This window comes from Vidua chalybeata, chromosome 28 (assembly GCF_026979565.1).
Source record: "Vidua chalybeata isolate OUT-0048 chromosome 28, bVidCha1 merged haplotype, whole genome shotgun sequence".
Classification (NCBI taxonomy): Eukaryota; Metazoa; Chordata; class Aves; order Passeriformes; family Viduidae; genus Vidua; species Vidua chalybeata.
In genome coordinates, this window is record NC_071557.1 from 2879546 (window position 1) to 2907521 (window position 27976).

Sequence of the window (27976 nt, forward strand, 5' to 3'; positions counted from 1 at the left end):
TTTCTCATGGGGATGGATGTCCTTAAGCCTTTTAACATGTTTAACTCCCTCTGCTTAGAACAAGGGGAAAATTCCTGACTCCAGAGTACCCAAGATCTCACAGAAAGCTTTGAGCACTTGGTAACTTCCCGACTTGAAAGAGTCGGGAAAAGGAATGTAGCAAAGCACTGGGCAGGGAGACAGGAAAGATCTGTAGCTTTTCCAGTGACTGTGGCACTGATCTGGCTATCGAGCACCTGAGCAAAGAATTCTGAGCCTTTCAGCAGGTTCCTGATGGACTCAGAAGATGAAAAACAAAAGGATGAATGCAAGTGAGTTCTTTGAGCCTTGTTTGATAAGAACTTACCTAGTTTTGAGTTTTATTAGACCTGCATCAAGGTGCACGGATCATCTGAACAAACCAGGGACACATGCAAATTTTCATTTGGTATGGTGTGGAGATTAGGGAGGCTGATTGTACAAAAAGGAAAAGTTCTCCTTGGTCTCTGAAGCTCGGTGGAATGCAGTCATTTGGATCAAGTTTTCCTTGGCAATGGAGTTGACTGAAATCCACAGGTGAGGTTTGGCTTTAGGGGGAGGGGTGGAATCACAAAATGGCTCTGAAGGCGGAGCTGCCGGAGAGCGTTGAGGCTGAAATCAGCACAGGGTCTTTGTGGTTCTCACTTTCTCTTCCACTGCCCCTAAATGAGAGCAGTGGGAATTTAAAGGAGGAGAATAGAATTATAAAGCCTTTAAATGCCATCTGCCAAATCTGGCAGTTGCTGGACCCTCAGAATACCGTCCTCTGAAGCCACGCACTATCTTTGAGGAGCTCCATTCATGTTCCCAGCACTCATAGACATCCTTCCTCTAAAGATTTGGCCCTGTTTCACCTCTTCATACCTGGATCCTTTCAACTATCATGCCTATTCCTACTTCCCCATAAAAAGAGCAGCATCCCATGAGGCCCCCAAACTGCCAGCCTGGTGCACCCAGCCGGTTATACATCCTCCCCACTCTCGCTCAGGGAGATTGAGTGGAGTTTAATGGCTGGCACTTTGCAGTTCTTGTGGGCGAGACTCCCTGAAGTGCCTGCACAACAGCATTCCTGCAGGAACCCTTTGCTCTTGGCTTTGGCAGCTGTGCAGTCTTTGGAAACGGCATTTTTGGTGGGCACACCCTGCACAGTGGAGAAGATCTTCCACTCGCAGACCCCGTCTGATTTGGAAATCTTGTAGAAGGTTTCTCCTGATCCCACAGGAATCCGGACCACCTCTTTGCCACTCTCCATGCTTTCGCCAGCAGGATGGTTGAGGTTGAAGCTGGGGGTTTGCTTCATTGCTGGCTGCTTCCTCAGGAGGCACTGAGCTCTCAGGACGTTATGGAACGCTTTCTTGAACTCTTGACTTGAGCATGGATAGATGATGGGGTTGATGCAGCTGTTTAAATATCCCAGCCAAAATGTTATTTTAAAAAGTGTGTCCGGGGGTTTGATTGCAGGAAAGAAAGAGCCTAAAATGGAAAATACACGGAGTGTTAGGGCAGAGGCAGTGAGGAATTGCAGGTAACCAAAGAAACTAAAACACTGGAAAAAATAAATAGGATTCTGTTCCGTCTTGAAAAAATTATGATTGGAAACACAATTCCTGCAGGAACAAGTGTTTCAGGATCTGTGATGTCATATAATTACATGGATGTTCCATCAGAAATCAAGTCAAGAGAGCTATTTTATAATTATAAGCATTATATTCCCATTTACAGCTAGAGAGGCAGCCAGAGGGCTGATTGTAGGGATAGAGGAAAATTCCTTCCTCAGGGACTCCTAATTCAAGATTAATTACCCAAATGACAGCAATATCTTGGAGGTCATCCAAGGGGCTTCAGATGGCAAGAAAATCACACCATTTCAGAAGGGTTAGAGAAAAAAGGGATTAGAGTTGACTGTGTTACAGCTAAAAGTCTTTGAAATGATGAAGTATTGGGTACTCATATTCCCTGAAAACTTCAGAAAATCTAACTAACCCCACCCTGCCTGCATCTAAAATTGAGTGAAGTTAAAGGAAAGTTTCCTTCTCATATCAAGGAACACTGGGAAGGATCTCATAGGCAGCCATGAGGTGTGTGTATATATATATATTTTTTTTTTAATTTATTTATATACACACATATTCTGATATATACTTGCAAAGTTACCTTCCAAAGACGATTCAAAGAGCAAGAACTTTGATGGCTCCTTAGCAAGGAAAGTACTTTGGCATTTCTTTTTCTATAGAATGATGAGTTATCTGCTGATTTAAAATCTTCCAGATATTTTTCCTGATACCAAAACTTTAGTTTTATTAAAAAAAAAAATAATCCCAGAAACAAAATTGTCTTGTTTTGGAATTTATATTCAAATTTATAATAAGCAGGACTTTTAGCACTGACAAATGCTTGTCTTCATGCTTCCCCTGGAAAAACTGTAAGCACGTGGAAAGAAACACTGTGGAAGTTTTAGGCATCAATGCATCCATCACCCTCTGCAGTTTAACCGTGTCTGGGAGCAGCTCCTAAGCTTTACAGGGATTGATCTGTTTGCTGGACCTCTCCTGGCCGAGGAAAAACTGATAATCCCTCTGAGGATGTGCTGACTGAAATCTGAGAGCTGCTCAACTGCTCCAAGCTTTTTCCTCAGTCTTTGTCAAATAAAGCTGCAGCACTTGCAGCAAATGCTTTCAAGTGGCCACAGCAATTCTCAGGGTGGTTTTGCCTGTGTGGGAATGCATCAAAATCCTGCCTGGGCCAGAGACACTCTTGGTACAGGGTGATTAATAACCTGCTCATCCTGCTGAACATAGAATCTGCAGGGAAATGTGGAGTGATCTTGTGGTGGCAGCAGCTTCTGCACCCTGAGCAGAGCCCATGGTCTAGGGACACTGCTGCCAGGGAGAGGACAGGACACAGGGCAGGGTGCAAAGCCTTGCAGGGGTCTCTGACCTGGGAGCAGGTGGTGTGTGTGTGCTACATCAGCAAAGAAGTGACACCAAGTCAGGATCATCACAGGATGCTTTGGGTTGGGAGGGACCTTAAAACCCATCCAGTGCTACCCCCTGCCATATGTAGGGACACCTTCCACTATCCCAGGGTGCTCCAAGCCCCATCCAGCCTGGCCTTGGACACTTCCAGGAATCCAGGGGCAGTCACAGCTGCTCTAGGAATTCTATCCCATCCCCTCTCCACCCTCACAGAGATAAATTCCTTCTCAATATCCCCTCCATCCCTGCCCTCTGTCAGTTTGAAGCCATTCTCCCTTGCCTTGTCCCTCCAGGCCTTGCCCCAAGTCCCTCTCCAGCTCTCTTAGAACCTCTTTAGGGGCACTAAGCCTTTCCCAAAGCTGTCTCTTCCACAGGCAGTGCAGGACATGCCACAGGTGCTCTGTCTCTGTACTGGGGCAGCTGAACCTCTGATTGCAATCTCAGATATGACTTGGGCACCAAGCATGGGTCTCACTGCCTCCGTGGTAGCATCTGATTGCTCCAAGCTGGCCCAGGTAGAGCAGTTTCATTCTTAGTTTCAATATCAACCGTATTTTAAGACCAAAAAGGTTTTGCTAAAGAAAACAAATGCTGTTTTGCAGTGAAGCACAAGCATGCACACGTATCCACAACCTAACCTAATTTTTTTCTCAGCAAATTAATGCTTCTCTCCTTTAGCGAAAAACAACTAAATAACATTCTGAAAAAACTTTCTGGCTGAGGTCATTGGCAGATGAAAAATAATTAAAGGCTTCTAAATGCTTAGATCATACTCATTTTTTTTGTTTGTTTCCTCATTTAAATGTGGTGTATCTGCTGCTTTCCCATTTTGTGGTGAGAGAAAAGGTGAACCAAATCCCTGTTTAGGGAATCAGTTGTGTGAGGCCAAGTGTAAAAATGTGTAAACAATAACAATTCCTGTTTGCTGCAACTCCTCGCTTTCTCCAGATGGAATGCAAGGGTTGTGCCAAAGTCTGATAAAAATAGAAAACAGCCAATGTCAGAGTCTGTCCCTTGCTCTTTTTTTGGGGTGGGATCTGCATGTTAATTTATTAATGTAGCCTTTTTTGGTTCATCAGTGGAGACTCTCATTGTTGCCTTGGAATAACACACAGTGAAAGAAAATGAAGGAGTTTTAACAGCACAGAGACTTTGCTATCTGCAGATCCCGCTACACACTGGTTTTCAGATAATCATGGAATGGTTTGGATTGGAAGGGAAATGAAAGATCATCGAATTCCAACCCTCTGCCATGGGCAGGGATATCTTCCACTATTCCAGGATGCTCCAGCCTGGCCACGGACACTTCTAGGGATGGAGCAGCCACAGCTTCTGTGGGAAGTCCATCCCAGTCCCTCACCACCCTCACAGGGAGGAATTTCTTCCCAATATTTAATCCAAGCGTACCCTCCTTCACCTCAAAGTCATTCCCCCCTGTGTTATCAGTGCATACCCTGGTAAAAAGTCCCCCTCCAGCCTTCCTGTAGGAGGGGGGCCACCAAAATATGTGTCCTTCTATTGCAGCCACACAGTTACCTCTGTAGCTCAGAAATAGTCCCTAATCTTTCCTGTTGGCTACCCGAGTATCTAGGAAAAGGGGGAAAATATCTTATTTTCCAAATCCTTGAGGAATGGTGTTCCTCTCCGCAGAATCCTAAGAACGTGTCCTTTTCTTCCAAACCTTTAATATTCAGTGATGTTGTTGTGATCAATGCCAGTGGCTGATGGATCTGGTAATGAGCAGGAGGCATTTTCAAACCTGGTGACAAAGTAGTTTGTTCAGTGCTGAGCCCTCAGAATGGACAGCTCAGGTCAGATGAACTCAAAGGAGAAATAAAACAAAGATTTTGTGGGATTTTTTTTAAACAATGGCCATAATTAATCATGAGATTAAACAAGAGTGGTGAATTATCTCTTTTTTAGGGTGTATGGTACACATTCCCTACAGAGCAGTAAGCACAGGGAAAGCAGGTGGAGCTGGGATGAGCATTTCCATTCAATCCTTGACCATTTGGTGACTGCCAGTTCATGTCAGTTAAAGTTTGGGTACTTGGACACCATCATCTACGGCTGAGAAAACAGAATTATTGCACCTAATTCTCAGAGCAAATTTTCCAGTCCTCTCACTCCAGACCAAGTGGAATCACAGGTGCCATCCAGGTGTCCTATAGGAGAGCTAGAGGGTGAACAGCAGCTAAGATATTAAGTTTTCACCCTTGAAATTAATTCTCTGTGCTATTCACTGGCCTTAATATCTTCCTTTGCACACTGTCAGGAATTAAGTCATAAGTAGTAGGAAACCTGATTAAAGGCTTCACCTTACACTGTCTCCCTGCAGTCTGTGCTGGAGGAACAGTAAAGAAAGCTTCAAGGGGTCTTTTAATACATTTTGAATAATAGATTGAGTAAATGACACTGCAATTCCTGCTTTGTTTTCAAAAGGTTGAGGAGAATCAAGTGTCAGTAGCACAATACAATTGCTTCTTGTAAAAGTAAATAAAATAAAATGTACTATGAGCCTTCTGAGATCTTTTGCCATTAAGTACTTCATCACTCATCCCTTGAAATGTCAGGATTGCATTTTCTTCCCTCATCTTTTATTTTCCTGTTTGTCAGCTGGAAGTTTCTTCAGCTCTGAGAGATAAGATTGCCACATCCCTCCTGGTGAGTAAGTGCCAATTCAATCTCAAAGATGAAATTTGACTTTGTCATTTGTCACAAGAGCTGCCTGATTATGGGTTGTTTAAAAACCAGCCCTGATGTCATGCATCATTTCACTGATGGACAGGAGAGAGGGTTTTGGAACCTGCCAGACTGTAAAAACGTGTGTTATTTACTCTGTATCATCTCTGTCAGCACCATAGGAATCAGATCCCATATATTTGTGTGACCCATGAACCTTTTGTGGTGTTAAAAACCATCTCAGCTACAAACCCATCTCTGCTACAAATCCATCTCAGCTATAAATCCATCTCTACTACAAATCCATCTCTGCTACTGAATCTTGCAGCTCTGTTTAGGTTTGCTGCTTTTTTCCCTCTTTTTATTTTGTGTAGCTTAAATATGGTGACTGAGGCAGAGCACAGACGTCAGGTGGGGGTGATGCTGCTTCAGTGTATGGGGGAGATCAGGGTTGTGTCCATAGAGAATCCCAGATTGGTTTGGGTTGGAAAAGACCTTACATCCTATCCAGTGCCACCCCTTGCCATGGGCAATGACACCTTCCACTATCCCAGGAAGCTCCAAGCCCCATCCAACCTGGCCTTGGGCACTGCCAGGGATCTGGGGCAGCCACAATATCCCAATATCCCATCTAACCCTACCCTCTGTCATTGGGAAGCCATTTCCACTTGTTTCATAATTCCCTTGTCCCAAGTCCCTCTCCAGCTCTTGAAGCCCCTTCAGGCTGGGAACAGGAAGACTGCTCTGGTTACAGGGAAGCAAAGCTCAAAACTCAGGTCCTGGGATCTGCCTTGAAGCAATCAGTCCAGAGGGCAGCAACTCTTCCAGAGCCATAAAGACCCAGAGGACGAAGCACAGAGGACCACTTGTATTCCAGAGGGAATTAGCTGTGTACCACAGCCTCCCTAATCTCTCACGGCTCTACAAACATTGATAAATATGCTACATTTTATGATCCCAAGCCAAGTGTTAGCTCTAAACTTTATTCCCTAAGACAAGTGTTCTATCCTGCATCTTAGGTCATGATTCAATCCACCCTCTGGAAAGTGTATTTATAAAAATAAGTATATATAAGTAGATATAATCTATATACATTAAAAAAAATATATCTAAATACATACATACATATATATGTGTGTATATATATATATATATATATATATGTATGTATGTATGTATGTTGCTGCAGACATTCAAAGCTGCCCCCTGTAGACACATGACCTCTCCACTATGCTTTCATTGTTCCCTTATGGGAACTATTTTTATGGAACAAAAAATGGTATCAAGGAACCGTTAGGCAGTAGGAAATGATCCTGAACTCAGCACAATCCAATTAACACAACCAGTGCATAAAAAGCGGTGATGTGAGGAAGTCTTGCACTTTCCAGTTATGCCTCCCCAGGGCCTGGAATATTGTGGCTATTCCAGAGGGAAAATGAGAAGGACTTTGTGCTTGGCTATCCCTGATCCATAATAAATGACATAGAAGGAGGACCGAGTTTGTTTTCCCTCCCAAACCCCTGAATTCAGCTCTCTGTGGCACCATGAGGGTGTCTGGGCACAGGTGAGAGGTGAAAAGGTCAGGCAGCAGGAATGGGTCAGTCTGGGAACACTGCTCTGATGATTTGGATTATTTCAGACCTAATTTATGCTCTGTTTCATATTGTACCCACTTAGAATGGATGATATTTCTGGGAAATGTCTCAGCAAGGAACTATTTCCAGATTTGCTGTGGGCAGCTGCAGATTTAGAAAGCTGATAAAAAACCATGGGAAGGTAAACTGAGGTTTTGTTACCCGTGTGAACCCGAACAATCATATTGTTCCACAAATCAATGTAATTGTCACTCCAATTCCAGTTCCCAAGCTCTTACTGCAGTGGAATGGGTCTGGATCCCACTGCTGACATTTTGGAGATATTTGATATTTGCCCTGAAGCCCTCACTCTTAAAGTCATTCACTTAAAATAAAATAATAACTTTCCTTTAAGAATGAAAAAAAAAAACTAACCAGAGAATAGTTTGAGAAGCTGGGTAAGTCTCAGGCTGTCTCATGAGTTTGTTGTCTGTCATGATTTTGGAATCCTTGGAGTTAGAAACAAGAAATTATCTCCTTCAGCAAGAGCCAAGTATCTCTCCCATTATCCAAATTGCAGACAAATCCTGACATTTGCTCAGTGGGGTGGGAGAATCACTCACCACGGCCTTTCCATCATTCCCCAACGCTGAATTGTGCTGTGGCATTTGAGAGCAAGTGAAAAATGACACTCCTGCTTCCTTTACTCTGGGGCCTTGAAGGTGGTGGCTGCATGATGAGGGATATTCTGAGACAAGGATGAGGCTCCTGTGACAGGTGACACACACAGGAGAGCCACGGGAGTGGCTCTCAAAGCAGAGCACAGCTAATTGACCTTCCCTCCCTTGATTTTAGAATAAATGGTTTTTAACATTGATTCCTCCCCTCCTTTGCTGTGTTTTCAGTCACTGGGACACATTTCAGGATTTGGGAATGGTGGAGAAATGTTGGCCCAGGGATGTCTACGGAATCTTTGTCGTTAGCAGAGTTATCACCCCAGATCAACAGTGCTGTTCCAGTCTGTGATTATGAAAAATGCCCCTTGTGATCAGCAAAAAACCTAAAAAAACCCTTGCCATGAAAATGTCTTGTCTGTTTATCTTCATGGCTGAAATTCTCCCCATTCAAAGGTTTAACTCAGACACACAATTGTGCTCCATGACTCAAGGAGTGCAAGTATCCTTCCTCTCCCTGAGTTGGGATCCAGAGAAAGAGCTGGGGCTTTATTCTGAGGGTTTTTTCCCACTTTTATATCTTTTTTTTTCTCTCTTTCTCACTGAGAGAACACTGAAATATTAATGTGGGGAGTCTGTGTTGGTGAGTGTCTTTTGACTCTGAGTCTTTTGACCCTCTGAGAGGTCATGTTGTGTCAACAGCAGAGACGGAAAAATGCACTTTATTTTTTTATGTCTAGTGAAAGTAGAGTGGTTTGCTTTGACTCCATTTTAAAAAAAATTACCACAAAACAGTAAATCGAAACCATCTGCAGACAGTATTAGAGGATTCCCTTGACAGTGTTTGTGTCAGTTCACAAGACTAATTTACTCCTCGACCACAAATACAAACACCCTCAAGCAGATCCTCTTTCTTACTTTCTTAATCATGAGAATTATTGACAAATGCTAAAACACTTCCTCTCCCTTGCACAGTTAAGGATTTTTTCCCCCTGTGGCCTCCTAGCTCAGACTTCCCTTTTTATTTCTTCCAGCTTTGGAAAGCAACACCTACAAGTTGATCCACAGAAAACAGACCACAAGCAAAGCTCTGGGAACTTGTTCTCTTCTGAGGGTTTGTTAAGATAAATCATCAATCCCAGGCAAGGACCATTTTTGCAACACCCCCAACCCTTTTTTCCATCAGTTTTGTGCATGTTTCACCTCAAAACTACCTCTAAGCACTGTCTTTTATCTTGCTGAAAAGAAACTTTTTGAAGAATTCCCAGAACAATATATAAATGTCTTCCAGTTACAGGACAAGGTATTGTAACATGAAAACTTTCCGTCACTGGGGGCTTTCACTGATTTCTGGGCTCTTCCAGCTCTGAGTCTTTCTATATCTATCCCTCTATCTACATGTATCCTATATCCCTTTCTAGAAATTGCAAGAGGAGAACAAAAAGCTAGAAATGCAGGTTGTGATTGGGAATGCCAGAGCCCAACAAGCCCTGATTGCCCAGATGAAGCTGCATCTGAGCCTCTCCCCACAAACCCCCTGCCCCTTGGCCCAGGAGCTGCAGATAAGCTCAGGCTCTTCTCCATAGCCCTCTCTGAGAGATGCAGACAGGCTCAAAGCTGCTCTTTCCTGTCTCTGTTTTGTTGTTTTGTGTTTGTCTGGTGGTCACTGAACTGTCAGTTGAAGCTGTCATTGATGCCAGCTCTGCTTGGTTCTGCTCACAGGAATGAAAACTTGACTTCTACCAGTGGAAACCAAAGTTCTGACAACCTAGTGTGTTACAGAAGTTTTGAAACCAAATATTGGCCTCATTTGTTTTTCGGCAACAGAATTATAATTTCCTGGGTTTTTTCCACAAACTTCAAGCCAAGTGAGAAAAGGTGTGTTAGATTATTGGGCTGAAGGATTTTGCACAGAACCTTTGTAATGAAACTTAATCCAATATACTAAGAGAAAAAAACATTCCTTACACAGACTGCAACTGGTACCTTTACACCCCAGTTTCAATTAAAATAATTTCTTATGGCAGGGATACTCCAGTTGTTTCTCCAGTTATTTTCAGCAGTATCAGCCAACATGGATATTGTGCCTTTCTCAATATCCTTCTATCCCTCTTGCCCTTCCCATACCTACATCACAAAGGTTCCATCCTACTTTATGATACGCTTCTGTAAACCTAGTGTTTCTTGCTTGGATGCAGTTCTTGGCTGGTACAGTGGATGTTAATGGATGTGGAAATCTTGAAGGTGTAGATCACAGTGAAATTAATCTAGGCTTGGGGAAGTTGTGCTGCATGGAATGATGAGTCTGAAGAGGTTTCTGTAGCAGTTAAAGGATGTCTGTCTTGTGGGCTATCTGCATCAGGAGTGGTCTGGCTGATGGACTCATGGAATTATAGGCATTTACGTTGGAAAAGATCTCTTGGATCATTGAGTCCACCTATAAATGATGTCCCTGCATGGCACCTCCACATTGTCAAACCCCTCCAGAACTGGTTGATGGGACCATGGTTTGGTCTGTCCCATGGCCACAAAGCTGCAGAGCTGGTCAAGTTCTGGTTGCCTAGCCATGTATGCTATGAAACTCCACCAGGATTTCAACAAGGAGAATTTTATACATCTGGAAAGTCAGTTACAGGAAAGTCAGTAACAGGACCCCAAGACCCTGTCAGGATCACTTCCCTTCCATATCCAAATTGGGCCTGGCTGCAGGACAGATTTGAAAGTGATTGTTATCTTTTGGAAAGTGCCCTGCATCAAGATGAGTCCTTGGCTTTTTTGCGGACTTTTTTTAGTGCCACTCATCTGTTTAAACAGTTTTTTGTCCTTAAACAAAAGCAGCATGTAGGTTTTGAAAGCCCTATAATACATGCTTTAAAAATGACCCAGTAACCCCCCAAAAAATAGAAAAAATACCTCCAGAGTTTCCTTACAAGGGATCAAAGAAGGATACATAGCCATTCTGTAGCCCAGAAGGTTTCTTAAATCCAAAGCAAATTAATTAAAAGCTCAGTGTGGGCAACCACATTTGCAGATGAAAAGTGTGTTTAATGCATTCTCTCAAACCCTTTTTGAGTATGCTTCAGTCATCTTGGCAAGCAGCATTCCAGCGTGCTGGCATCCTGGCCAGCACGAGCCAGGCTCTCAGGGGCTTCTTCTTAGGAAACAGTTCCAATCCAGCCTTCCCAGTATTGACCAAGTGGAAAAAAATCTGAATTTTTGGATTTTTTCACATTAGCAAAAGGTTTTTGTGTGTCTTGATAAATCTTGGTAAAACCAGTAGAGGTTAATTGAAAAAGAACAGTTATTTATACATTTGAAAAATCAGAATTAAAAAAAAAAAAAGGAAAATAAACCCCGAAAATCTTTCTTTTCATGTAAGGCTGTTTTACCTTTTCTGAACTGTCCATATTGTTGTCTTACTAACTAAAGCTTCCATAAAATCTCTTACTTTATTTTTCCTGTACAGCATAAGCCCTTTCCATAAGAAAAGCCCTGAAATTGAACAAGTCACAGATTTTAGTTTCCATGTTTGAAAAACCCAACTCAGTGTGATGAGCCATGTCCCTCACCCTCAGCTATAGGTATGGAATTAGTATTCTGCTTTTCCATCCTGCAACTGCATCAAAGGTAACTGAGCAAGGTTTAATTAAAATTCTAATTACTTCTTCATATTCCAGCAAAGCAGAACAAATTCCCAGCTTTGCTCCTGTTTGGAATGACAACTGGAGAATAAATATTCATCTCCAGCCTGGTGGCTGAGACAGTGTTTGGCCAGTGGGCTCAACGGGTTCCCAGAAAAGATGGAATCCAGAACAGTATAAAATTAGTTGGAAGGACCCTCACTGCTGTCTCCTGACTGGTCATATGAAAAATTGGATTAAAAGATTAACTTTGTTTGGAGTTATGGTATTGCACAGGATAAATTTCCTCTTAGGAAGCGGATATTTTTTTCCTTAGAATGGGACTCATCAATGCTGAGCACTCCAGGAGATCTGTGAACAGCTACTTCAACCCTGAATGTATTTATACCCTGACCTTTTACACATTTAAGTTGCCTGGCTGCAAACATAAACACACAAACCCCTAAAGATCCTATTCCTATAGCAGAGATGGTCACAAATATCTGCTCTAGTTCACAAAAGAGGATTTTCTATGTAGAAAAAGTACAAGATTGCTTCCCTTGTTTTCAGAATTTTGCTTCTCATCACCAGGGACCAGATTTAGTTTAATTTAAGACTCGTGGTTTTTTTCATGGTCCCTGCTTTGTGGTGGTGAGTGCTTTGTTTTTTTGACAGCTTTGCAGTACAAAATTGTTCCCTCAGAGCTTTTCTGATCAGCATTACCACACCCAGCCACAAACACAGCCCTCCCTGCCCAGAAGGTGCTGGAAGACACACAGGGGTTGGCTCTACTTACCAAGAGGCATTACTACAAAAAATGGGAGCCAGCAGAGGACAAAGCATCCCACAACTATTCCCAGGGTCTTGGCAGCTTTCTTTTCCCTGGAGAACTTGAGCAGGCGCACAGAGAAGTGGTGCTTGCTCTTAGGGTTGGGTGCAGAGCTGCTTGCACCAGGTATGTTTTTGCGGTGGATGCGGAGGGTCACCTCCTCGGAACGGGATTTCTCTGTCTTCAGCCCAGAGGTCAGGCCTTTGTTTTCCCTTTTGGCCACCACATAGACCCGGCAGTACATCACCAAGATGATGATCAGGGGGAGGTAGAAGGAGCCCAGAGCTGAGAACAAGACGTAACCAGGTTCCTCGGTGATCTGGCAGATAGTCTCATCCTCAGGGGCTGGCTCCTTCCAGCCAAAAAGGGGCCCAATAGAGATGACCAGGGACAGTGCCCAGACACAGAGCAGGGCCAGGAGGCCCCTCCTCTCTGTCACTATGCTGGGGTACCTCAGTGGGTAGCTCACCCCAATGTATCGGTCAATGGAGATGATGCAGAGGCTCATGATGGAAGCAGTGCAGCAAAGCACATCAACAGCTGCCCAGATGTTGCAGAAGATCCTCCCAAAGACCCAGTAGCCCAAAATCTCCATGGTAGCTGAGAAGGGCAGGACAGTAGAAGTCAGGAGGAGATCAGCTACAGCCAGGTTGATGATGTAATAGTGGGTGACACTCTGTAGGTGTCTGTGGCAGGCTACGGACAGGATAACCAGGATATTACCCAAAACCCCAAAAACAATCAGCCCCCCTAGAATAACACCCAGTAAGATGGCCTTGGGAATGTTCACAGGCTCCACAGAGTGGGTGCAGTTGGAGCACTCGGAGGAGTTTCCAGGGAGGAGAGCCATGGCTGGTAATGTCCATGTGAGGCTGCTGAACTTCGCCCCCTTTCCAGGCAGGAACGGTGACAATTTCAGGAAGGTCCTAGAGGCAACATTTGCTTAGCCTTGCTGGGGAAAAGAGTTTTAGAAGAATATTTTAGGACTGCAGCACCAGCAGCAATGAGAAAGATCCAGAAACATATCAGAAAACCTACCTTTGCTCCTAAGCTTTCAGCAGAATAACATGGTTGATACTCACCAGTTCCAAGTCAAATTTAACTTCTTCTGCATTTTCCTTGGGGTGCACAAGTGGGGCTACATAAACCTGAGGTTGTTTGTCCTACTTTTCAGGGTCATGTGATAAGAAATACTGGAGCTGCAGGTTAAAATAATTTCTGTCTTTTGGGGAAGGTTCTGTATTTAAGTAAATATTCCAAAGGGTCTCAAATTTAGCTTCTTCTGAGAGGAAATCACTGATGCTTTTAATTGCCTTGTGTTAGTCCTGATTCTGCCTTAAAATTGGCTTAGAAACCTGACTGGATGGAGGTTGCTGCTGTGTCTGCTCAGCAATTTTGTTTGAGATACCCATCACTCCCCATCCTCAGGGTTTAGGCTGTCAGTCAGACATATATTTAGGCTGTCAGTGCTCCATATGTGGAGCACTCATCAGTTGAGGTCCTGGGCTGCAAATTAAAGCTCATATACATCTGCTCCTGGCTTGCTCTGAGGGGGAGAGTGGAGTTTGCCATGTGCACAGGGCCATGCTCTTGTGCTCTCTGCAGATCCTCACCCCCCTAGAGAAGACAAAACCATGAACAATGCAATTCCCAGAAGCCACACTCGCTGCTAGGGTTCCCATATAAGAATAGAGCAGGAGGCTATTTTAGGGCACTTTCCTCAGGCTGGCTCCAGCCAGTGGAACCAACCTTTTCCAGGCTAGCACTGTTTAACAGCAACTGAGAGATCCAAGTGGGTTTTCCCGCCTGAATTTTCCCTTCTTTATAGGGCTAGGCATCAATCCTAATTATTAGCTCACCTGCAGAGACCAGTTCTAGGAAAGACAGAAGCCTGCAGGGCACAATTCAGGACTATACAAACTGTGCAGGAGATTTAGAAGCCCGGAATTTAATCTCAGGTTTCTGTATTAAGCGAGACCTTTCCCCACTAAAGTGTTAGTCCAGCTGAGCTGCCCATTTTGAAAATCTATGAAGAAAAGCAACTCCAAACCAAGCAGAAGACGTTGCAAGGAGGAAGCCTCCTAGTGAGTGACACAACATTTCAGAGTATCTGGAAGCCAAGCTCAGCCTTTGCTGACTAAATATGGAGAAAAGGTACCTCAGATGGAAAAGTGAGGATTAGCCTGGGAACCGAGACCTGGGGGACATGGAGAGGAGAGCTGCAAGTGGAAGCTGCAAAACCTTCCCCAACACCTCCATGTGCATATAGAATTTCCATCCCAAATATTAATCAGAGGTAAAAAACCACCACTAAGACTGTGGCTGTAAAACCCCAGATGAGGAAGGACTCTGTAAATGTCCTTTGGGATGAGTCCCTCAGATCACACTTTAAGCATAAACAACTGTCCCATTTCCAAACCTTCACGCTGAACTTTCCTGCAGGCAAAAGCATTTCAAACTCAGAAGCCCCAAAATTCCCAGTTCACAGGCAGGGAGGAGGGGGGAAGGGGGAGATGGATAGGTATCACACTGTGGGAATTTTACTTCCATACACTAAAATGAAATTGGATCTTATTTTCTTTCCCACCAGATGGAACAAGTTGAGGAATAATCCCAAGGAAGAAAAGGACAGATTATCTAAGCACATACATGAAAAATGAGTGTTGCATCGAGCATCTCTGAGCATTATACTTGTGGTCATTACCTAATAATGCCCAGCCTGTGGAGATAGCTGATGCTGAGAAGAGCAGACCCCAAGCTGCTGTGCCTGCCCCACACCCACCTCTTCGGTCTCCAGAAGGCAGCACAGCTCCTGTGAGTACCTGGAAAGGAGATTCTCAGCATAGCAGGCTCCTCTTTCATGCAGGGATGGGGCTCCGTGCCTGGAAATCCTCTGCTTTGCTCCCTTTATTGCCCCACTGGTATTTCAGAAGCTGGCAGTGGGGCTGAGTCCCTGTATGCCGTGGCTGTGAGGGGCTGGCTCCAGGCTCCCTGGAGGGATCCGTGCCCGTTCAGAGCTCAGCTCCACACTGGCAAGGAGCAGCAGGAACTTTGCTGCTCTGCTATGTAGCAGAGCAGTAGTCTTACCATTACCGTAATTCACTGCCACTCCCGTATTGCCCAGAAAGAAAGAGCATCCTCAAGTGTGGCAAGTGTGGTTTTAAATCTTCTTTTCTTTTTTTTTTTTTTTTTTTTCCACTCAAACTCCTGCAGAGAACAGAGAGTGGAAGGCAGATAACAAACTCCTGTTCATGAGTTAATACAAAATTTTTGGTATCTAAAAAGAGAATTTTCTGCAGGACAAATGGAACAAGGAGATGAAGGCAGGACATACTGCCTGGGGATTCTGCATGGTGGGACAAAGCACAGATGACTGGAGATGGGGGTTTAAGGAGGAAATTCCTCCAGCAGAATATGCTGTTGAAGGGGGGTTGATTTTTAACATAGCTTTTAATTGCAGTTAAAAAAAAAAAAAAAAAGCGTCCAAAGTCCCCAATGAAGAACAGATACAAAAGCGATGTCCTGAAGTGAAGGGGACACAGAGTGGTATTTCATAGCCAAAGGCAAACAAACCCTGTAGCCACAAGGAAGTAGATGAACTATGTGCCTGTTCTTGCATGACAGACTCTCCACCTCCTCCTCCTGGGCAATAACTTTGAGAGGGAAAGTTTGTGGTTTTGGGTTCAAGAGTTTCACAGACAGAGGCAAATTTGAGTGATGCTCAGATTCACCCAGGAGAGTACTGAAAGCAGCTCTGATTACTGGTCCAAGAAATTCAGAGTGCCTGCTTGCTTCTGGGATAGCCATTGCTACTGGAGGAAAAATTTTAAAAGCAGCTCCCAGGAATGTGCAATTTGTGCAGGTTGGGCAAAGAGTTTGGGACAGTGTAGTCACTCTTGTAGCAGCTCCACCTACACCATCATTTGCTGCTGAGAGTAAAAAATCCCATGAGAAAAAATGGCAAAGTGAGGAGGGGGAAAAAATAAAAAGAAAATAATTCAAACTGATTTTGAGGAATTTGCAAACTGCAAAAATGAGGTGCTTTCTAAATGCTCAGCTGCGCTTTCTCCACAGTTTTCTTGCCACATGCAGTGCCTATTCTGTTGTATATCTACAGAAGGTAGATGGTTTTTGGAGGCTGCTTGGAGGTCTTGTCCTTCCCTGAGTAACAAAGGGTGCTGGAAGAGAGCAAATCCTAAATGGATGAAGGGAATCCTGAATTACTAAAAATGCTTAAAGGCTGTGATTCAGCAGGTTTATTTTAGATGCCTGTCTTCAGATGAGACAACTCTGTTTCCATCGATTCATTGGGAAATGAGTCAATATGACTGAGGGGAGGGAAAGGAGCTGAACCCCACTCTGTTTTGTTTCTACTGGTACATAGACCTGGTGGCTTATTTCAGGCTCTTAAACGCACCATGGAAATAAATACATTTCTATTAATGGCTTTAGTCATTAGTATACTCAATATATCAGCTCATCTTTGAGCAATACCCTTGTTAGGGGACATCGCTCCAGAGTGGAGGGAAGCAGAAGGAAGGGACAGCAGATTTTGTCCTAAAAATCCTCAGAGAAAAATGAATTTATGGCAGTGAAGAGCTCATACATCTGGAAACCACCAAGAGGGTCAGGAGGGTCATTAAACACAGTGCAGAGTGTCCCCAGGCAGGGACAGACAGGGCAGGATTAGTATCACATCAACCTTAGTGAAGCAATCTTTGTGCTTGGCTCTGGCAAGATGTGCTGGAATTGTCTGTGTCCAGTGTGAAAGTTTTGGATTAATCAAAGTTTGGGAGAAAGCAGTGAGAGGGATGCAAGTCTATAAAACAAAAGGAGGAGCTATTTAATCTCAAAGTTTGCACCTCTAAAGACAGATGAAAGCTTGTCCATGGGGTTCTGAGTATCTACCACTGGAATTTTGTAAGAACATATTAGGCAAGGATCCATGACAGAGTTTTACTCAGTTTTCATCCTCTATTGAGAAAGGATGAACTGTCCCCTGGTGTTCACAATGTCACTGAATGGTTTGGGTTGGAAGGGACATTTAAAGTCATCTAATTCCAACCCAAAGTTTTGTGCCACCCAAAATGATTTCCCAGACAGAAGCAGGTCTCTGAGTTGTGTAAGGAAGGAACAAAGTCCTGGATGAGCTTCCCGTTCCATCTTTGATCTTTGGCAAGTCCATTTCTGGGTGTATCTTTATCTGTGACATGGAGGAAATAATGCTTTTGTCCTCTTTCTCTTATTCATTTGAATTTCAATCCTTCTGAGTAACGTTTGTACCTGACTCTGCCCAGTTAGCATCCACAAGCCAGATCCTGTGCTTTCTGTGTTGTTATTTATACTCATCAGCACAAGAGTGTCCCTAGAGAGAGCTCCTGGCAATCCACAGCTGCTCAGCTGTTTCTGAGCTAAAAAATGTTAAAATCAGAACCTTAAACCCTGACTTCTGGGCAGCAATTTTGTTTTCATTACAAATATCTCATCAAAAGGCCTGAATTGCATTGTTTGTGTGTCTGAAGGCATTTGATGAAGTGTCGTTGGTAATCTGCTCAGCTCAGTGCCAGACCATGCAGACAGCTGGACCAGCAGTGGAAGAAATTCTCTGAGGTGCTCCAGGCCTTGAAATGACTATTTAGTTGCCCAGAAAGAAGTGAAAAGGGTTGTTTTGATGAATCATCCCTCAGATTTTAGCAAGGGTTCAACTTCTGCTTGGATAAGAAAGAAGACCCAACCCAAAGGCAAGAGATGTTAAATGTTGTCTATTTAACTTGAAGCTGGACTCATTCCACTGTCTTTTAGGACTAGGGCAGCCTGAAACTTTTAGCATGACTGAATTGAAAATAAACTGGAAAATTCTGAATGTTTAAAAAGGAAAAAACCCAACACAGCATAGGGACTCAGAGTGAGCATTCAATATGGGGATTAAAAAAAGTGTTGGAAATAAAAAAAGACTGAAATTTTCAAACCAGGTAGATCTGTCTTTGATCTCACACTTAATTATAAGATGTCCAAGTATTAGAGGTTTCTTCATCTTGGGGTTCATAGGGACTTTTTCACCATGTTCCTAAATCACTTAAGCACAGGCTGGCTGAACAAGATCCATGATTTTGCATAAATCAAGGCAGCCTCATTAAAACTTCAAGGTACCTTCTTAATTCTCCACAGATGAAAATTTGAGCCACTGGATTTTGTGTACAGCTGCAGGTCTGAGAGGAGATGTTAAATGTTTATTTCTATGTAACTCACAATGAATTTCCTGGTTTGATTTATTACCTGGATAATCTGATAAAATCTGACCACATATGGAGGACAGGGCTCTTTTGTAGCCTCAGAAAGACTGATTTTACCTAGTGCTGAAATAAATCTACACAGAGATGAGTGCTTGCCCTAGATTTTATCCCTCCTATGTCTTGCTGCATCCTTTCCCATCCTGGCACTGCTGCTTCCCTTGGGTGAGAGTTCTTTCTGAGCTTTAGCTCAACATTCATCTTTAATATGTAAAATAGTTGGGAAATTGAAGATGTGCCTAAATCATGCCTTCCTGGACTCATTTAAATCCTTCCTTCACTCTTTTATCTGCTGTCTGCCCACCTGTGAGAAGCCACAAAATCCAATGCACTGGAACACCTCCTTCATCCCACTGACTTGATTTCATCACCAAAGCATCTCCCATCATCTCTCTTTCCCATTCTGACTTTTGGCAAGACCCCCCCTTAGGGCCGGAGCTCTGACTGTGTGTCCTGTGTGGCACATCCAGCTCTTTGGGCAGTGGAGTTCACAATCCATATAACAGAAATAAACCCAGAATTCTGCTTTATCTTTCCTGGATCTGAGCTAGATTGAGGTCTGGTCCTGTGCCTCAGCACTCACCACAGGCCTGTAAGAATTCCTTGCCATCCAGGGCACACAGTGCAGTAAATCTCTTAGGGAAACATGGTTCTGAAAAATCCAGGGAAGAAATTCCATCTTTATTCTTATTCCAGAGGGGCTGGAAGCCACTGTGAGTGTGTTGTGCCCTGTTTTGGCTGCTTGTCCAGGCTCAGACCTCTCTTGCCATATGACTTTGTGTATAATTCTGTCATCTCTGCTGAGCCTCCACCTCCCTCCTGTGCTCCAACTGCAGCTTGTGTTTAAATAACCCTCGAGACAGCTCAGCCCATAATGATGGTATGTTTGATAGATGGAGCCTCTCATCTCCAAGGAGCTGTGGTACTTGGGGCTATAAATGCAGAGCTCGTGTCACCCACTGCCATCCCCGGGCAGCAACTGTTAGAAAAAAAATTGTTTAGGGAAAGGATGGGAAAGAACATGCTTTTAGTGATGTATCAGTCTTTCCATAGCCACATCTTTACCCATTATTTGCTTATCACCACATCTTGTTTGAGATCCCCTTGGAAGGAAAGGGGCCCATGCTGATGACAGCAGAAGTCAGCAGCCTGGAAAGGAATGTGGCAGCAGAGTCCTCTTGGCTGTGTGTCCCAGGGACCAGCACTGTCGTGGGCAGGGAGGAGATCCTAAGCCCCCCAAAGTCAGAGTCAGCAGCAGGAGCTCCAGAAACATGTCTGCTGAGTTCACTGTGCCCTGTCTTTCTCATGTATAGACACTGTCATGCCAGGACAAATCAGGCTAATTTAGGAGCCTGTCACACAGCAGGAAGCACAGGATGTTCCAAAAGAAGACATATTTGTAGAATAAACCCACAAATCTACAGAAGACCAGACAATCAACATCATACCTGTGCAAGACCTGGAGCTGCTGCTTTAACCTTTCCCAGGCCAACCTGCCACCCTGGCAGCCTCCTCCTCAGCTGACAGGTTTGGCCAGACAGAGGATGAGCCATGTCATTCCTGTCTCCTGCTGCACCCTCTGCTCCTTCACCCATCTGCTCTGTTGTGTCTTAAGCACAATCCCTTTTAGCCCAGCCCTGAACAGAACAGAGCACTCTTTGTTCCTAATTAAGATATTAAGGTATTGCCATAACACCAACAAAGAGCCGGGCTTTATTATTTCTCACCTGATGGGTCTTTCTCTCAAGAACCTCAAATCATGAAAGGAGTTAGCAGCTTCCATGCACCTTGTACTGCAGCCAAAACTGTTGCCCATTTCTTCTTTAATTTGCACTAATGGACCTAAATTAAGGCTGTCTGTAGAAATGTACACAGTTTGTATATTTGATGGGATGCCAATAAACATAGGTGCTTGAGAGACACCAGACAGATTTTTTATTCCCATAAAGGAACAAGCTGGAGCTTTCTTCCAAAGGATGTGAGCATTTTAATTATATGTTTTCTTCTGTCTCTTTTTTTTTCCCTGGCTCTCTGATGGTTATTACTAAAATATACACACCAATAATTCCCTTCCTCTGAGCCAGGCTCTCATGGCTGCAGAATGCAATTACCACAAATTAGCATCTCATGAAAAACAAAGAGACAACAAAAAGTTCAAAAAACCCAAGCAATACCTCCCAACTGCTTGGGACTGTCTTTAAAACTCTACTGAAAACACCAAACAGGCAAGGAGGGTAATGAGATTTGCAAAGCAAAATGGTTTTACATGTTAAAGACCTTAATTGACCACTACCAGGGGAAGGTATTCTCCTGCTCTACCCCACTCAGGTGAGACGTCACCTGCAGAGCTGCCTCCAGATCTGGGGTCCAACATCAGGAGGATATGCAGCTGCTGGAGAGAGTCCTGAGGAGGCCAGAGAGATGCTTCAAGAACTGGAGCCAAGCTGGGAGAGCTGGGGGTGTTCACCTGGAGAAGGGAAGGATCCAGGGAGAGCTCAGAGCCCCTTCCAGGGTCTAAAGGGGCTCCAGGAGAGCTGGAGAGGGACTGGGGACAAGGAGGGACAGGACACAGGGAATGGCTTCTCCCTGCTGGAGGGCAGGGAGAGATGGGATATTGGGAGGGAATTCTTCTCTGTGAGGATAGTTATAAATACTAATTGAAAATGGGAAAAGCATTGCAGACTATTCCACGTGTATGATGGGTTTCTGTCTAGAGGAACAGAGGGTTTCATGGCTGGGCCAGTAGTGTTCAGCTTCTGATTTCCTGGCATTGGAAAGTCAGCCTCCCGGGTTCTGTTTCCAGTTCCCCAGCTGACATTTATATTGCCCGTGTTTTAAGATAGTCAGAATTTATTGTTAATGAAAACACTTTTTCTTAGCATTGCATGGTTGTCATTGTTCAATAAATGCCTCCTTATTTTAGAGTTTTAAGATGTCAGTAATTCCCTTGATACCTTTTACTTTCTCCCCATGGCCTAGGGTATTTTTCACAGCCCTTATAGGGTTGTGAAAAAACCTTGGGGGTTTTTTGGTTGTGGGTTTGGGTTTTTTTTTTTGTTTTTTTTTTTTGTTTTTTTTTTTTTTTATTGTTTTTGGTTTTGGTTTTTTTGGGTTTTTTTGTTTTTGTTTTTTGGTTTTTTGTTTTTTTTTTTTTTTTTTTAATAAAGTGGTCTCTTGAGTTTTAATGCAGTGAGGAGCTGGTTTGGGCATGTGGCAAAATGATTTGTAGAGATGTTCCGTGGTCCTTTGTGAACTGACATATGGTTGATGATGTTCACACAGGACTGGGCTTTGAGTTAGGTACTCTTGATCACTCTTGGAAAGATGACCAAAATACCAAGAGTCTTTATAGCTGTTGGGTTGGAGCCTTTTCCCTGGTTTATGCTGGTCACTAGAGAGGGCCACTTCAAAGGCAGACAAATCCTAATCATATGCATGTGTCAGAAAATCCTCCTTCCCTGAAGCTTCAAAACCCACACATGTGGAAATTTGGATTTCTCAGGCTGTTCTGTACCTTGAAACTGTCCCCACCAATGCTCCCAGTCTGGCTGGAGTCAGTGTTTTAGTCTTTATATACCAAAGAATGGACCCAAACCAAAGACTTTCTCTCGAAAAATTATTCAGACAAACAATACACAGAATTCCTGTGACTCAGCTTGAGAGAAACCCATCTCAAGTGCTGGGTTTTGCAATTAAACCTTGTCCTAAAGTCAGTGCGACACAAGGAGGAGAAGCAAGTGGTCACATATCTTATTTTTAATGCCTGGTTCTAGACACAGTACTAAGTACCTGAAGGAAAGGATTAACTGCTGACTTATTTAAGTTCTTTTCTCATAAGCAAAAAAAATCCCTTGCCAAGGACAGTGAACCAGCAGAGGTTTGAGTTTACAAAGTGTCTGTGTGGATTTTCTGAGCCTGTCTAGGGAGTGTTGCTCCTTTTGCTGCTTATTTGACTGTTGGTTGATCAGGCTGAGGAGATGAAAAATGTCCCTCTTGCCTAACATTTGAGCCTGGTTTGCTTAGGATTAATACTACCACTGCTGCTGCTGCTACTACTACTACTACACCTACACTAGAGTTCCCAGTATCTAGGGACACACATTTTCTAAACCTTATCTCCAAAAGCTGGAGCTCAAACACTGACTTATTTTAGCAAAGAGATACAGGGGAGAAAGTAGAAGCAGTTAAATAAACAAATGAATGAATGAATGAATGAATTAATTAATTAATAAGCCTGTTCATTAATTCACTTAATCAGATAAAGAACCTGTGATATCTCTCCATGTGTTTTTCTGCATCTGAACTTCCTTATAAAACCAATACTCATATAAAAATATAAAAAGAGTCATGCTGATTTGCCAGTGTGAGCACTGACCAAGTAGTATTGCCCTGGGAAACATAAAACTCATGTCAAATAATTTGATTTCAAATGAAAAGAGCTGCATAACTGTATTTTTCTCCTTTATTTCAGTATGATGAGGGAAACTATCTCAGTGAAGTGAGTTTTAAACGTTTTGGTGATGGAGGAACCAGAAATCAATTGTTGTTCAGTGCATTTTTCCTTCCCACTGAGCATGCCAAGACAGAAAAGTCCCAAGTCATCAAAGCTGGCCAGAAGTGCAGCAATCCTATCAGAAACTGGGTGTCTGCAGTGATGCATGGTCTGGAGGAAAGAATTTTTTAAAAAATCAAAATATGGAACACCAGGCAGCAAATACAATTCTCTTTGCAATTCCAAGCCTGAATGAAAGTTAATGTAAGACACTTCAGAGACAAGGAAGAGAATCAGGAAGCCCTTAAGAAAGGAATCAGTCACTGAACTGGAAAGATGGGCAGCATCCTTATGTTCCATCCAGGGAAATTCAGCTAGGAAAGCTCTCACTGGAGCGAGATTACTCCTCAGTCAGTCAGTGCCAGAGAAAATCCATTAGTGCAGTGCCATCTCTCACAGGAGGGAAGTTACCCACTACCTGTGCTGCCTTCCATCAGCTTCTTTTGTCCTAAAGGAATGTTCTGGATTATTGAAAGCTTTGCGTTGGCACCTGGCCATTGCTAAGGAATAGCAGGAGAAGCAGGAATTCTCTCTTTAGAGACCTCAAATTGGCCAGTGTGCCCTTCCTGACCTCTGGTAAAATATTCTTATCATAATCACAGAATCAATGAGGGTTGAAAAGACCTCTGGGACCATTGAGTCAAACCTGTGACCAAACCCCACCTTGTTGCCAGCCCAGAGTGTGGAGTGCCACATCTAGGCCTTGCTTGGATACCTCCAGGGATGGGGACTCCAAACTTCCCTGGGCAGCCTCTTCCAAGAGCCCTTTCCTATTGAGGGAGGGTAAATCCCCTTTGTTATAACCACTGAACTTCCAGATTTCATCTTCACCCCACATAAGAGCAGAAGGAAAAGCTCTCTCCAAAAGAGAAGCACATCAATCCTCCGACTTTGGGACTGCACCAATGTTCCCATGCAGGCTGAGCCTTGCCCTTACTCCAGGTCCAGAAATACAAACCCAAAAAGCTCTGGACAGAAGCTTCTGTTTGACAAAAACTGTTCAAACAAGCACATCACTGCATAGGAGTTCACTTTCCATATTTCATTGAGCTGAAAACGTTCTAAGAGCTGTAATTCATTCCCTACTTCCACTCCCCTTTGGAGCATCACTGCCACAGTGCACTGCATGAACTCAGGACTAATTCTAAGCAGATGGATCTGATTACCTGATTTTCAGTTGCTATTTTTTTTTTTTCTCTGCCAGCTCCTCCATTTCAATGCCAGCAAGAAAACCAGTGACACTGGAAAACATCCTCCTTTCACTTCTATACAAGGCAAACAAAAGCATTTCTGCTGGGGCATCTATTTTTTGGCCCCTGTAAACTAAATGGATGCTTTCAACCAGCAGCATAGCCTTCACTTCAGGCTAGTGTTCAACTGGTTCCCAAGCTTTTCTGCTGTCTCTCATTGAGCAAACAGTGGATTCTTATTTCCATGCTGAAAAAAGGTTTCCTGGCACTCACTGCTTTCTGTAGGATTGAGCTGTTAAAGGCAGACAAGTCTGGGAAGTTCCTACTACACTGAGCTGAAAAGTCAAAGCACAGACAGCAGAGTGGATCCAAACATTTGTGTTGGAAAGAAGGTTTTCTAGGGAAATTGACAGGTTGGACACATTAAAACAGTAATGCCAGCAAAATCAGTAGAATAGTTTCAAAGTGGAGAAGAACAAGGTTATTTCAAATTTCTTGGGCTGCAGAGAAGTTAACATGCCTGAAATAAAAATTAAAATTTTAGTATAATTAAAGTAAATGTTTCAGTTTATACAGCTTATTTTCCTCTATGATTGATTCCCTAAAACTCTTTGAATTTGGGGTTTTTTGGCCACCTGGATCTGGGGTTTGTGATGTGCAAGTTCCACACACTGAGGAAGAACAAACACCTCCTAGTGCTCCCTGCATTGAGGGCAGAAGGGCATACAGCTGCCACCAAAGCATTTCATCCTTGATGCCACCTCTTTTTCCTTCTTAAGATGTCTGTATTGAAGACACCTCTGCTGTGTCATGGTTTGAATTACTTTAATTTTCTGAGTGTGGTATAAGCACAGAAACCCACTCCTTTAGCCTAGAAAATGTATTCTGCTCTTTAGGCTGGAATTTTCCATTTGTGGCCCAACACTAGGATATGAGTACACATCATCCCAAACCTGCTGGGCTTTCACTGCTCACGTATTTATACTCAAATACTCTTGTTTCATTGTCTTTCTTTGCAGGAGTTGCAGTTTCTAGAATAACTCTTGGAAGCTTCTGATTTTTAAGCAGAGCTCTAGTTTGGGGGGTTAAAGATCCAGGGGACTGATGCTGAAATGCAAAGTTGCCTTAATTTTGTTATTTGTTTTGTTAAGCTTATATTTTGAAACTGCAAAAATCACATTCATCACTCATCTCTCTTGTGCCTTGCAGGAAAATAACAAATGTCATAAAACACTGGAGGTAGCTCCAGCTCTGGAATATCAGAGACTCCTCAATATTAAGATAAATAGCCCCCATGAAATAAAATTTGACTGGGGAGTGGGGGGAACCTGAAACACAGGGATTTAATAATGACTTCCATGGGCACCAAATTGACCCCAGACATCCCAAATAAACTCCTGCTCTGCCCTCTTGGTTTTTCTTTTTTTTGTTGGTGCCACATATCTGAGCCAGCTGTAAAACTTCCACTGCTTTGGCTTCTCATCAAGACTCAGAGCTGGTCTGCCCAGAATAATGACCCTGTCGCAGACAAACGTAGTGCCCTTAAATTCAGTGCTGGTGACTCCTGGCAAGGTACAAGGGACACTTGCTGCTGGAATTACTCCTTGGATATGTTCCTGTATTTGTTTCTCCCCATATGCTACAGTATATTTTACAAATATGACATTTATTTGAGATCGAGGTAAAAATAGTGCAGGAGTATGGGAAGAAAAGGATGAATAATAAGATGAATCATGGAGTGGTTTGGGTAGGAAACAGCCTTCAGGATGATCTATTCCTACCCCCATGTCATGGACAGGGACACCTCCCCCTCTCCCAGGTTGCTCCAAGCCCCATCCAACCTGGCCTTGGACACTTCCAGAGATCCAGGGGCAGCCACAGCTTCTCTGGGAATTCCATCCCAGCCCCTCACCATCCTCCCAGGAAGGAATTTCTTCCCAACATCTTATCTATCTCTGCCCTCTGGCAGTGGGAAGCTCCTTGTTCTCTAATTCCCTTGTCCCTAGTCCCTCTCCAGATCTCCCGAAGCCCCTTTAGGCACTGGAAGGGGTAGTTTCTGTGAGTGTTCACTCAGGCTGAAGATTTACTGTTTTATTCCATGTAATGTGGTATATTAGGAATGTCTTTGTTTTAAACAAAGTTGCTGCTTTGCACTTAGCTCCATTCCAAGTGTTTAAAACCAGCTGGTCAATTGTGGTCAGCATAAATTTCACTGTAACTCCATTAGGAAAAGAAAAAAAGCACAGAATGAGAAATTATTAAAACCTTTCTAATGTGTTAAAAGAGGGTGTGTGGAGGGGAGTGGAATATCAGCACAAACTCTTCCAGGTTTCAAATTAACTTTATTATTTGGTGCAAATGAGAAGCCTGTCTTTAACAAATTCATTAGAGGTCCTGGTGATCCCTGAATTCCCTTGTGCTGGTGTGACTGCAGCACCTGGCTGTGGGAAACAAGGAGATCTGACTCCTCAGGTGTTCCCCACTGCCTGCAAACCACCCATAGCCCATGGAAAGCAGCAGCAGTCCATAAGAAAATCAGGGTTTTTTTTGACCAAAGAACAATCCTGATGGGTGCATCATCAAAAACTGGACAGCTGCTGTTTTGTTCAGACAGAGAACATCTCCCAGCTCTGCTTGCAGCATTATTCCCTTTGGCTTAATCTTGATTTTGCTGATGTTTGTAAAGCATTGCAAGAGGCAAGAGTTCAATGACTCCCATCTGAAATAAGACATTTCTCTTTATTCCCAGATGTGAATATTCCCAACATCCTGGGAATGCATCCTGCAACAAAGGTAGCACATTTGACAACAAATCTCCTTCTCAGGAAGACTGTCTCCTTTCCTGGTGCTGCAGAAGATTGAATTTCATCTGCAGTTGTGGAATCAGCATTTGGATATTGGAGTAAATATCTCTGTGGATGGAAAAGAGTCCAAGCAAAATATTTCTGTCTCTGCAGTGAAGCAGGGACTGGATCCATTCATTTACCTCAAATTGCTCTGGTTTTGTAATGCAGGTTTTGCTGCAGGAAACTGGTAAAATTATATCCACGAGACACATAGGAGAGAAAAGTAATGTACCCATTTTACATTTTCATGGATTTATTGCTAGTTAAAGATGCTCTCAGGGTGCTGGTGTGGTGGGGAATTACATTTTTTCTGGTTAGCAGCCAGGCACAGCAGTGAACTCGGATCAGCCTGGCTTACCAGGGAGGCAGACTTTCATGATTATCCCAATTTTTTGTTCTCCATTCATAGATATTTCCCGACACCAACTCATCAGACTGGGAAGATGTTCAGGACTCCAAACATCAAGGTCAGGAAAGCACATGATGAAGATGCTTGTTGAGACCTCCTACCTGAACTGGATTTGGCCAGGAACCCCCTAAATAAAGGAGTAAGGAACCAGGATAATTTCTACCTGCTCAGGCCTAGCTCACACCATGTGGAGTCCTGCTGACTGGCCAAGGGAGAGGGGATGGGCAAAGCAAAATGTGGTCACTGCAGTTATGGATCTTCAGACCTGAAGGAAAAAAATCTTGTTCCAAAGTTAAGTGAGAGATACATCCCTGACC

General features: G+C 43.4%; 1 protein-coding gene and 1 long non-coding RNA gene across 3 annotated transcripts; one reads left to right on the top strand and one right to left on the bottom strand.

Annotated features, from left to right (window-relative positions):
- Positions 1–979: 979 nt before the first annotated feature.
- ADRA1A (adrenoceptor alpha 1A) lies at positions 980–13225 on the bottom strand. Its single transcript, XM_053966563.1, has 2 exons — positions 12340–13225; positions 980–1491 (listed from the first exon to the last, which is right to left on the bottom strand). The coding sequence occupies exons 1-2, from the start codon at positions 13220–13222 to the stop codon at positions 980–982; spliced, it is 1395 nt and encodes a 464-aa protein (XP_053822538.1). The 5' UTR covers positions 13223–13225.
- LOC128800988 (uncharacterized) lies at positions 13138–27976 on the top strand. 2 transcript variants are annotated; one of them, XR_008435105.1, is made up of 6 exons: positions 13138–13227; positions 14366–14526; positions 14963–15186; positions 27154–27306; positions 27419–27473; positions 27660–27976. It is a non-coding gene; the product is annotated as an uncharacterized LOC128800988 (long non-coding RNA). The 2 variants fall into 2 exon arrangements; XR_008435106.1 differs by lacking the exon at positions 14366–14526 and having other exon boundaries at positions 13139–13227.